The 12642-nt window shown below is 44.2% G+C and overlaps 1 protein-coding gene across 1 annotated transcript in view; it reads right to left on the minus strand.

Moving 5' to 3' along the window:
- efl1 (elongation factor like GTPase 1) overlaps nt 1–12338 on the minus strand; it is a 32158-nt gene extending 19820 nt beyond the window's left edge. Inside the window, exons 1-11 of the mRNA XM_085771394.1 lie at nt 11935–12338; nt 11728–11795; nt 10594–10678; nt 9105–9238; nt 8252–8389; nt 6876–7087; nt 6134–6257; nt 5352–5431; nt 4421–4557; nt 4209–4331; nt 3803–3902 (exon numbers count right to left, since the gene is read on the minus strand). Of these exons, the coding sequence (XP_085627520.1) occupies nt 3803–3902; nt 4209–4331; nt 4421–4557; nt 5352–5431; nt 6134–6257; nt 6876–7087; nt 8252–8389; nt 9105–9238; nt 10594–10678; nt 11728–11795; nt 11935–12025 (1292 nt within the window). The 5' untranslated portion in view covers nt 12026–12338. The remainder of the gene's footprint in view (nt 1–3802; nt 3903–4208; nt 4332–4420; nt 4558–5351; nt 5432–6133; nt 6258–6875; nt 7088–8251; nt 8390–9104; nt 9239–10593; nt 10679–11727; nt 11796–11934) is intronic.
- Between the last annotated feature and the right edge of the window lie 304 nt (nt 12339–12642).

Raw genomic sequence — 12642 nt, forward strand, 5'->3', positions numbered from 1 at the left:
CGACCGGTAGTCCTCCTCCATGGCCTCCCCGAACTTTTCCCAGACCCGAGTTTTTGACTTCCGCGACCGCCCGGGCTGCCGTCCGCTTGGCCTGCCGGTACCCGTCAGCTGCCTCGGGAGTCCCCCGAGCTAGCCAGGCTCGGTAGGACTCCTTCTTCAGCTTGACGGCATCCCTTACTTCTGGTGTCCACCACCGGGTTCGGGGATTACCGCCACGACAAGCACCGGAGACCTTACGGCCACAGCTCCGGACGGCCGCGTCAACAATGGAAGTGGAGAACATGGTCCATTCAGACTCAATGTCTCCGGCCTCCCTCGGAATCCGGTCAAAGCTCTCCCGGAGGTGGGAGTTGAAGACCTCCCTGACAGGGGATTCTGCCAGACGTTCCCAGCAGACCCTCACGATACGCTTGGGTCTGCCAAGTCTGACCAGCTTCCTCCCCTGCCAGCGGATCCAACTCACCACCAGATGGTGATCAGTTGACAGCTCAGCCCCTCTCTTCACCCGAGTGTCCAAGACATACGGCCGGAGATCAGATGACACGACTACAAAGTCGATCATTGACCTCCGGCCTAGGGTGTCCTGGTGCCACGTGCACTGATGGACACCCTTATGCCTGAACATGGTGTTCGTTATGGACAAACTGTGGCTAGCACAGAAGTCCAATAACAAAACACCGCTCGGGTTCAGATCGGGGAGGCCGTTCCTCCCAATCACACCTCTCCAGGTAACACTGTCGCTGCCCACGTGAGCGTTGAAGTCCCCCAGCAGAACGATGGAGTCCCCGGTTGGAGCACTTTCCAGCACCCCTCCCAGGGCCTCCAGGAAGGCCGGGTACTCTGCACTGCCGTTCGGCCCGTAGGCCGAGACAACCGTGAGAGACCTATCCCCGACCCGAAGGCGCAGGGAAACGACCCTCTCGTTCAGTGGGGAGAACTCCAACACATGGCGGCTGAGCTGGGGGGCTATGAGCAAGCCCACACCAGCTCGCCGCCTCTCACCATGGGCAACTCCAGAGTGGAAGAGAGTCCAGCCTCTCTCAAGGAGTTGGGTTCCAGAGCCCAGGCTGTGCGTGGAGGTGAGCCCGACTATCTCTAGTCGATACCTCTCAGCCTCCCGCACGAGCTCAGGCTCTTTCCCCCCCAGCGAGGTGACATTCCATGTCCCTAAAGCCAGAGTCGTTGTCCGGGGATTGGGTCGCCGGGGCCCCCGCCCACGGCTGCCACCCAAAACACACGGCACCGACCCCTCATGGTCCTTCCTGCGGGTGGTGGGCCTACTGGAAGGCGGGCCCACGTCGCTCCTTCGGGCTGGGACTGGCCGGGTCCCGTGGACGGAGACCCGGCCACCAGGCGCTCGCCTGCGAGCCCCAACCCCAGGCCTGGCTCCAGGGTGGGGCCCCGGTGACGCCGATCCGGGCGACGTGAACGTCCTTGGTATTTTGTCACTCATGGGGGGTTTTATATATATATATATATATATATATATTTATATTTATAAGGATATGTATGTAGTATATTTTTATATTTGGAATATTATATTTATACAGATATTAATGATGTGTATTTAGGGTATATATTTATATAGGTGTATTATATTATTTAGGATTGAGATAATTATTATGTGTGTATATATATGGTATATATTTATATAGGTATTATGTAGTAGTTACAAACTGAAGAATAGTTAAAAAGGGGTGGGAAATTAAAAAGTTTTTTACTTCTTCCTACTCCTTTTTCGAACAATATGCTGTATTTTGTTATGTCTTGGCTTTCTACACACACACACACACACACACACACACACACACACACACACACACACACACACACACACACACACACACACACACACACACACACACACACACACACACACACACACACACACACACACACACACACACACACACACACACACACACACACACACACACACACACACACGTCAGACTTACATCAACCCTAACCTCAACTATCTAACTAAGATCAGAGATGCAGTGCCACTCAGACCATAGAAAGAGGAAGAGATCCTTAAAGTGAAGGCTGTGGTTGTAATGCTTGTCTTGTCTTATTTGGGTCCAAGCCCCTACCATGTGTGCAAGGAACCTTTTATTTTTGCTGTTTTGCAGACATTATTTTTCTGCTGGAATAAGTAATGGATGGCGTTGCCTGCTCAAAAACAAAACAAAAAGTTTTATCGATCAAGTTTGCAGCCGCTACTTGATGTAGAAGGATTTTACGAATCAATTCAAATAAAGGTCGATATGAATCGGAAAATCATTCTTTAAAACCCAGCCCTCGTCTCCACAGCTATGGGGCATTAAAGGGATAGTAGCATTTTTTTTAAAGTGGGGTTGTACGTATGATCTACAAATAGCCCCTAAGTACTTTACCGTATTGATCCGAATATAAGACGACCCTGAATATAAGACGACCCCCCTTTTTCAAGACCTGTCTTTGGAAAAATACCTTTTTCAGACAAAATCAAAGAAAAAATTAATCTTTTTAAAATCATGTTTTCAGTATCTGTGAAATAACGTTCTGGTAGATTGTAGCGCCCACTGATCTCTCTGAATGTGTGTAGGTGTGTGTCCATCTCTCTTGCGCTCTGTTTACACAAAAAGGCACACGCATCAATTGCGGTGTTTTATTTTGAAAATTGTTTTGATTTTGAAAGTTGAGCGGATTCTCTCATGTTTCTTTGTTTGACCTGCCTGGCTTGACGCAATCACTCGCAGCTCGCGCACAAAATAGACCAGACACCGAAACGATCTGCAGGACGTCTGGTGTGAACAACACAATCGTTTAACATGAGCCCCGAAAGGAAACTGGCTCAGCTTCTCGGCGCTTCGCAGCTATTCGGTGCCTGCGTGTCCGGTGTGTCCCTGTCCCCGGCGACAACGCGGCCGTAGCCGCTGTGATATGACGACCCCGCCCCCGGAGTCAGCTGTGATTAAAATGACCTAAACCGAGTCGAGTTGAGCTGTAACTGTGTGGCAGCGCTCTGCTGTGTGGCGAAGGGGCAACACACACACACACACACTTGGTGCACACACGCGCGATCATCCTCTCAGACGCAGCTGCATCTCTCCAGGTGACTGGTGTGTGAGTGAGGAAGAAAAGCCCTGACTTGCTTGGACAGACGTTGTTTGATGTCACCCGCTGATTTGCATATATAAATATCTAGACCCCGAATATAAGACGACCCGTCTTTTTCAGACTTTTTTTGACGGAAAAAATATCGTCTTATATTCGGGTCAATACGGTAATTGCAGTAGAGTAAGTAGTAAAGAGGTTTTACCTGGAAAAAAAAATACACAGTTCCATTGTTCGCTATAATATAATTTTTTCCAGCCCCTCAAAGTCCAGGAAAAACACAGTTTTTATTTGGAGCTAACCAACTCACGTATCCGTCCGGCCCAGGGTTAGCGCCCGCCGATCAGCAGTTGGTTAGGTCCAAATAAAAACTGTGTTTTTCCTGCACTTTGAGGGGCTGGAAAAAATTATATTATAGCGAACAATGGAACTGTGTATTTTTTTTCAGGTAAAACCTCTTTTAGGCCACGAAAATAGGCCGTTTCTTTGGGTCTGTTCACAACACTGTATGTTGTAAATCTCTGGGCAGGGCTATGGGCGGGCGTTGCTAACGGGAGGAGTGCAGAGAGTCTGCTACTGCAATTAAAGTACTTAGGGGATATTTGTAAATCATACAACCCCACTTTAAAAAAATGATACTATCCCTTTAAGGAAAAACCTGAACGCAGCATCGTCGTCGACTGACACACACAGTCCCAGTTACCTCGGCCTGTTCTGAGGCAGAGCCTTGGCGTCCACAGCAAACATCTTGGACACAAAGACGATGACTGGAGCATCTTCCCCGCAAGAGCACTGGAGGAACACTGGAAAACACACATGTAAGATAGATCACTATACTGGGGCCATAACAAACCAAAGCCATCTTTCAAGAGGTGTATCCAGTCTATATTTGGATACACCTCTAGTCTATATTTATGATTATTTGTTTTCCATTATCTGAACTTTTCTATACATTAGATGTACAGTAGGCGGCCCTGTCCTACGTGTCATTCCCCCCTTCTCTGCCCCCATTTCCTGTCTCTCTCTCTCAACTCTCTTGTCCATTGAAGGAGAAAAACCCCACTGGTCCAGCCACATCTACGTGTGTGTGAGTGTGAGTGTGAGTCTACCTTTTTTCAGGTCCTGAGTCTCTGGGGGCAACGAGTCAAATCGTCGCACTCCAACACTCATCAGTTTCTCCACACGATCTTCTGCCATTTCTAAAGGGCTGGGAAGCTTCTCACACACCATGGCTTCAGTTGGTGTTAAAGAAATGTACAGTACAGACACAAATGAACAGAGATGCAGACAGGACAACGGTGATGTCAGACAGCCAGGATACAGAGGACAGCCTGGGAGACAGGTAACCACTGGCTGCAGATGGCGGTCAGGAGGACTTTGGGGTCAGAGTGACGAGAATCCCTGGCCATCACCTTCACACCGAGCGATGTCACCACCTTCTCCACCTTCTCCTTGTCCCTGGAGAGAGAAACATGATCCCATTACTAAAGATGGCAGGGTATGGATGCCCACAGGACCTGACATGTTCCACCATTACAGCTATTTTGTGAAGATATGGTAGTGTGGTAACTAGGGTTGCAAAATTCAGAGAATTTTCAATTTCCATGGGAATTAACAGGAATATATGGGAATAAACGGGAAATTTACAAAATTGAAGGTTGGCCCTTAACAGGGAACTTGGGGGGGGGGTCATGTTTTTTAATTGTATTATTTTGCATGGATGTCTGCTTATTACAAAACAAAATATTTACATTTATGTTTGGATATGATACAGTTTGTTTAAATTATCCCCAATTTCCAGTTAATTCCCATGGAAAGTTTCCAAGTTGGAATATTTCCAAAATTCCCCAGTTTAACTTCCCATGGAAAGTTTCTGGAAATTTTCCGCCCCTTTGCAACCCTAGTGGTAACCCTGGTGATGTTGTAACTATCTGCAGGCCTCGTTGGTTTAGTGCTGTAGCTGGAGAGCTCAGTGATACAATACAAGCCAAAGTAGGGCTGGGTGAGGATTAAAACGTGTTGACAATGTGCAAAATGATAAATATATTATAATCTATCATTTAGTGGATATTGAACTCCCATCGATTTAGTTATTAGCTCATTATGAATGTGTAGCTGTTAAAAAATCCAGTCAGTGTAGTCTTAACTCTGACAAGGTTTGAGTCGTACATTCCCTCTTCTAACATAGAATCAATTTAATCAAGAAACAACAGTGCTTGTGATTTTACATTTACGATGGTAACATCTCTCACCTCCTTGTGACAACTGCGTCATACAAACTCCAAATGTTATCCAGCACAAGCTGCACAAACAGTGGCTTCTTCCCTTTGAACTGCAGCAAAGAGGGAGGCAAATACAACACATTAGATGTATACAATTAGAGATTACTTCAGTCCAGTTTTATTATCAGACCAAAGAATCTTTGTCCTCATGCCCCAAATGCCCTTGCTGTTTGTAGCACGGCATTATGTAATAATGTAATACATTTTCACCTCATGATGTAATAATGCCACATTTTGTAATAAAGTTCTTGAACATTTTGTAATAAGTTGTTACATAATACACCAAATTATTACTTTTTTTTCATTTAAAAAGTGCACAGAAAGTCTTTTTAGAAACAGATGGATTTATATTGGTTTCAGATCCAAATGCTTGGTGCTGGAAGAAATCCCATATTTATTGTTATAATTAGGGATGGGCATTTCAAGCAAAAGTACTATTCGATAATTGCAGGGTCCTAATCGATTATTAATCGAATAATTAACCGGTAGCTTCTCATCACAGTCCGCACCTTGCAGAGTTTGAGCTGTTTTCATTTGACAGAGTTTCACACAGAACTTTCTGGTGGAGTCTTTCCATGTTTCTCCTTCTGCCACAGTAAAAACGGAACATTTACATTTTTTCAGACAAGACGATTGTCTCAAACTATTCGATTTTTTTTAACTGAACGACTATTCGACTATTCAAAAATCATTACCCATCCCTAATTATAATATGATGGGATACTGAAAAGACAGTAGTGTAGTTCCATTACCCGAGCTCCTTTCATGACCTTCTTTGCCTTCATATTGAGGTAGTAATCCCCCCACAGGGTTCTGAGCAGCACCTCCTCTCTAATACCCATCTTCTGGCTGTAGATGTGGGCAAACTGCTGGATGCTACAAAACACAACATGTGGTAACACGTTACTTGAATACATGTTCATAAGACTGGCATAACACTGTCATAACCATGACATGACACCTGTCATGAACATTAATGAATATGTATGACAGTTGTCGTTAAGTGTCAATCGGTAAGTTATCTCACTTTTGATGAAAGTTGACATTGTTTGAGATGTCCTTGTTATGACAACTTGACATCATTTTAAAAGTTTGGCAATTAGGTCTGCTATGACAGGTTATGTTGTCTTTTATTATTATTATTTTATTATTATTATTATCAAAAAGACAATACTACTCCAGTAATTCAGTGTTTAAACTCCTAAATCAGGATACATCCAAACACTCCTTTCATCTGAAATACAGTTTCATTCAGTTCAGCTTATTAGCTGTGTGCATATTATGTGGTTTGAGTGCCTGGGTCTTTATTTTGTAACCTCTTCTCACTTTATACATTATTATACACAAACTGCATAAACTCAACTTCAATATCAAATATACAAATGGCATATTCCATACTGTTGACCAGTGAAATCTTCTGAATAGACAGACAGTCATTTTTAGACTTCCAGTCCTGTTGTGATTGAACATGGAGTAGTGATGGAGCAGCCTCACCTGAAGCCCCATCCATCTATGGCGCTGGCAAAGACCACATTCCCTTGGTCAGGAGAGAAGTAGAGCTGGGAGTCGTCGACCTTCTCCAGCCCAGCACTCCAGTCATAAACCTGTTCACCGGTTTCCGTCTCTTTGCTCTCTGTCTCAACCTCCTTCTCCGCTTGCTCTTCCAACACTTTGGATGTGAACAGATGTCCTGTCACCGCGTTCACCTGCCAGGTGGAACATGCACACAAATGCTTAGTTACAGTGGTCTATAACAGCGGTACTCAATAGGCGGCCCGCGGGCCGCATCCGGCCCGCCGAACCTTCCAATCAGACCCGCGACTGAGTTCTACTAGTTTACATATTACTGTATAGCCTACTGTATTTCTTGGGCTCCGTGCGCCTGTAAGTCAAAGCGCTGGGACATGGAAACACGTCCACAGCGTTTGTGTGTGCCTGTGAGGCGCTGCACTGGGATACAGAAACGCTGACGAACCCAAATCACCATGCGCGAGTGTTTGGGGAGCGGGCTGGACTGCAGGGTTTTCCCTGCCTGTCTGCAGAGACCGTGGGTGATTTTCACCACCGTCTTGGTTCAACTGTGTGCATCATGCATGGGGGGCCGTTCAGATGAAGCGTCTTTTGCGCGCGCTCAAACCCATTCAATGTAGCCGCGCGTCATGCACGCTCACAACTCAAAGCCGTAGCCGCACGCATTTGATGAGACGCAATTGTTTTTCCGTGCACGTCTGCGGCGCACAGCTGCACGACCTGCTTCTCCCCCGGTGTTGTGTCCCGGTGCCTTCGGCCTGTGTCTCTCCTACTGTTTCCCACTGAGCTCAGCCTCGTTTCAGAGGTGAAGGAAGCCCATGTGTGGAAAGACGTCGCCTCCGAGATGTAGAATGTGTATTATAGAAGAGAAACACACATTTCAGGACCAATGACTTGTATCCTCAGAACAGAGTCAGACATGTCCTGTGATGGTCAGGTCATATTTAAGATGAAAATCACAGGGCATGTCTGAGGATACAAGTCAGCAGTGTAAAGCTCCAGCATGATATGTAAATGATGATATGATAATGTCAAGATTTTTCATTTTATATCATACAAAACACCATGAAGTGTATAAATAAAATTTTTGTGCTTACAAGTAAAATAAAAATATTTAAATTATTAGACGAAAAAGGTGAATTTAACTTCAATCAAGGCCTATTTGAATGTGCGGCCCCCAAGGTGTCTGTTAAGAAAAATTCTGGCCCTTTGACAAATGTATTTGAGTACCCCTGGTCTATAATATACTAACACAGCTCAACACAGGTAAACCCACCAACACAGGCTTATAGAGTTACAGAAGACTGAGGCTTCTGTCAGGGGAGACTCGGACCCCTCACCTGTTCCAGGATCTTCCGCAGATGGCTGTAGGCTTCCTGAGACGTGAGCTTCAGCTCCATGATCAGTCGGTCAATCTTATTGATGACCAGGACAGGCCTGATATTCTCCGACCACGCCTGACGCAACACAACCTGAGTCTGTACACAACACAAACACAACACATGACCGTCACATTTCATGTCAGCTATGCTATTTACACTATAGCATATACGTATATGGTAAACACAATCAGTATCCACTAAAAAGATATGGCTGTAGTTCCTATATTTAACATCATAACACCAATTTTTTACTTACAGGATAGAAAATGCTTACAGGGTAGCATGCACAGAATAAGAAATAGACACCTTCCCTCATAATTATAAGAGACCAAGATCATGGTCTAATTATAAAGAAAATTGGAAAGTTGAGGTGTCACATACACTAAGCCCATTTTGTGTTTAACATGCAAAAATTAAGAAAAAAAGCTGTTTTTCCACTTCATGTGAACATTCCATATCAAAAGAAAGGAAGTGATGAAAATTGAATTGAATTGAAAATGGGTAAAAATATTCAAATGATTTATTAAAATACTTAAAAAATGTAAATACACATTAAATCAAGAAAAAATACACACACACTCTCAGTTTGTGAAAATGTATGTGGAGATCTTTCTGGCAGGAGCAGACATGTGGGACGCTGTCCATAAGGGATGCTTTGTAAGTTGCCAATTGGGCACATGAAGTTATCATACAATTTAATATGTTAATTGGGTGACATGATGTTCTGTTAAGTGAAAGCTAAAATGTCCCTCACTTACTGTATACCAACAGCCTACACAATTACAGTTATTCAATCAAAAGAGATGTTTACCTGTGAACACACCCCCTCCACAGCATCCACAACCACAATGGCGCCATCACACAACCTGACAGCAGTGGATACTTCTGAGGAGAAGTCGACGTGACCAGGAGAGTCTATCAGATTGAGTAGGTACTCCTGATCTCCTGAGCAGAGGGACACAAAGACCACGGTCATATCTCCACATTCCTTCTGTTTGGACTGAGGAGAATTAACATGCGATGCCATGTCAAACTCCAGAAACAAGCAAAAAACTACTAGATTTGACTCTAACCCTGAGTTGATGAACCTTGAGAAGGAAAATTTGAGTTTTCAGTTTTCATAACAGCTGATCTGAACTGTTAAATAAACTCACAGAAATCCCATCCCATCATCTACAGTATGATACGACAGCTAGGACAGGACTGTTCATCACTGTGACCAACCACAACATGAGAACTTATTCTTAACTGACCAAGATCTGTGTCTGAAGATTCACACAGATCTGTTTTAGTTACAGTGATACATCCATAGTGAATATTTCAGTGCAGGAACTCTGCATGATGACAGACGACAGAAACAGAACTCTAATTCATGGAATAGCTGGATGTCGGGGGGGGGGGTGGCCACGGGGTGGTGCCACCTCAAAATATGATGGGCTATAAGCCCAATCAGAGGCATTTTATACATTGTCTTATACTAGCTTTTGTCAAGTTTTTATTTTTTATTTTTTCAAGAATAAAATATTTAGGTCTTCTATCACAATTGTATGTTGCCACTATTTATTTTGACTAGTAGGTCTAATTTTTCTTGCAGAGTTAGTAATTGAAGTAGATATGGGTTTTGCAGACAAAACCACTGGCCAAACCTGTGTGGGTGTATGAAAAGAGAGTCTCTTGTGTTTCATCCCCTCCACAGGTGGAGGTCTGTGCTCACAGAGAGGACCAGCAACTTAGGTAACTATATGGATGAATCCAAGGTGCAGAGGACTAACAGAGTCGGGTGTGTGTTTGTGATGTGTGGTGTAGGCGCTCATGCTTCATGCTGCCCCACCATAAGTCAGTGCCCTACTTGGGCCACCCCTATCAACAATGTCTGGATACGCCCCTGAGACAGACTGTGTACAACCAGTAAAAAGAAATCCAGGATAATAGCCTCCAACAGTGTGAAGTACTTTTTTTTATTTTTTATTTTATTTAGCCTTTATTTAACCAGGTAAAAGACCCGTTGAGATCGAGATCTCATTTTCAAGGGTGACCTGGCCAGGAGGGCAGCAGCACACGTCGTCAACATTATAAAATGCAGGAGCAAGGGGGTCATGGTGACAAGGTTGGTCAGCAAAGGCACCGCTCAATTGATTTTTGTTGTCGGACCTTTAAGAAGTGACGAAATACATTAAGAGATACAAGTTCAGACAATTTTAGTTCAGCCTGGAGGTTGTTCCATGTTAATGGAGCCGCATAACTAAACGCTTTTTTCCCTAATTCAGTCCGCACTCTAGAAATGTACTACAGTGTCTTACCGTGTCTATGGTGCAGAGAGATGGCACTAGACTTCATGGTGATGCCTCTGATCTGTTCATCCTCTCTGCTGTCCAGGTACCGCAGCTGCAATGTAACATATTTACTGTCAGTGGAGTCCAGCATGTCGAGGTCCTACAGTGCTTCAGTTGAGCCGAATCCTGCCAGAACAAGACCCGGCACCACGCGGGTCGAGACCGGTAGGCCTATCTATTTGATTGGATCCTGGTCCTCAATTATCTGTCAATCAAAATCTGTAAATAAACAGCGTGTAACAGGTCTATCTCATTGTATCTATGCTCTGTTTGTGTTTTATTTCTCCAAGTTACTCAAAGATCACCCGTTTGCTCCTACTTTGGATGCATTTTAATTGCAATTGCAAAGTTTTTATTTGTTATGTCTGTCCATTTCTGTATTATGTTTTATTTCTTTTAACATTTCCGAAATAAACTTAAACTAAACTAATCAAAGAGGAAAGCAGAATAAACAAAACAAAAGGGCACAACTAAAGGACATAGAGACGCTCTATAGTAATGTAAGAACATAGGAATAAGTCTCTGTGGATGGTTTGTGGGGGTTTTCAACAAATAAACTCAAACTCATCAAGGACACTTGATTGATAGTCTTGCACGTCAGGAGCGATGTGTGTGTGACTTTGTGTTGTGAATCAATGTGTATGGCGAATGAAAACTTGTAAGTCCCATCACCGTTGTGTAGGCATGATACGCGCATCGGTGCAGGGGCTCGAGCGTCACCATGGACAGCGGTGGTGCTGTGTGTAGTGTGTGCAGGGCCGTTGTATAGGAGAACCGTGATGATAACTCTAGGGGCCCAGCGCCCAGTAGGGCCCACAAAAAACCCCAGTAGTCTAATCTTTGTATGACTGAATTATTCTGCTTAGACCCTGACTAATACTCATAGTAATGCTGCATTAGCATCAAAACAAAGTAGGCTAAATAAAAAATGATAATACATAGCCTACATAGTCTAAGAAAAAAAAGTGGAAAATTCAGGGGGCAGGGGGCCACTTTAGTATTCTTTCAGGGGGCCCAGAATTCCTAGCAACGGCCCTGAGTGTGTGTGTGTGTGTGTGTGTATGTGGGTGCATGCATGACAAGGTAGAAGATGTCACTCACCTTCCCAGCCAGCCGACTGGATATGATCCCGTTACTCGCCACTAAGCAGTCAGCCAGAGTAGTTTTGCCTGTAACGTTACGGACGCAGATGGTTCAGTTTACATTACGAATAGTCACTGTTTTTCTTTTCTTTCCCTTTAATCAGACTGGGCTTCGTCTGACACATAACGTTACGTAGCCTACGACAGGTGTTGAATATGAACTTACCATGGTCGACATGTGCCAGGATGCAGAGGTTTCTGATGTTCGCCGGGTTTCGCTGCAGTGCAGTGATCTTCTCCAGGCTGGGATGTCCCATGGCCAACACATTCAACCAAACGAAGGACTCAAACAGTCAAAGTGCAGCTTGTCACCTGCTTAACGACGACTCGTGTATCTGTGCTGATGGTGTTGCGGGTAAAGTCTGACTGAAGCTGAGTTAGCGAGCACTGTCACGGAGAAACTTTCACACAATGGTCGATGTTCTACAGAGAAATGTGCGCAGACGGTTGTGTTTAGTTAAATACAACTGTAGTGTGAGAATAAAGGCGTATTTCGGAGACATGTGGACATTCTCCACTCACGTTGTTTTCGCGGAAGTTGACAGGACATTATTCGTCTTCTTCTTTTTTGATGTCATCAGCGGTTAGTAGGCTATTCCGCTTTCAGGCGCTCTACCGCCACCTACCGGACTGGAATGTGGAGACTTTCCATTATATTTCTTAAAGGGATAGTTCAACATTTTGGCAAATTTGTCTAGGGTGAATTCAGGTATATTGGGACAATTTTTGTAAATTCATTTTCTGAGCCATTTTTTGTCATCAAGATTAATAAATAACCCAACAAATGAGATATGTCTGGATTCCTCTAGGTGTCTGCATTCTTTATGTGAAACAATTATGTGCTAAAATTCTTTTGTGAGAGCACAGCACACTA

Source organism: Trachurus japonicus, chromosome 3, assembly GCF_045865225.1.
Source record: "Trachurus japonicus isolate A0001 chromosome 3, Traja_1.0".
Lineage (NCBI taxonomy): Eukaryota > Metazoa > Chordata > Actinopteri > Carangiformes > Carangidae > Trachurus > Trachurus japonicus.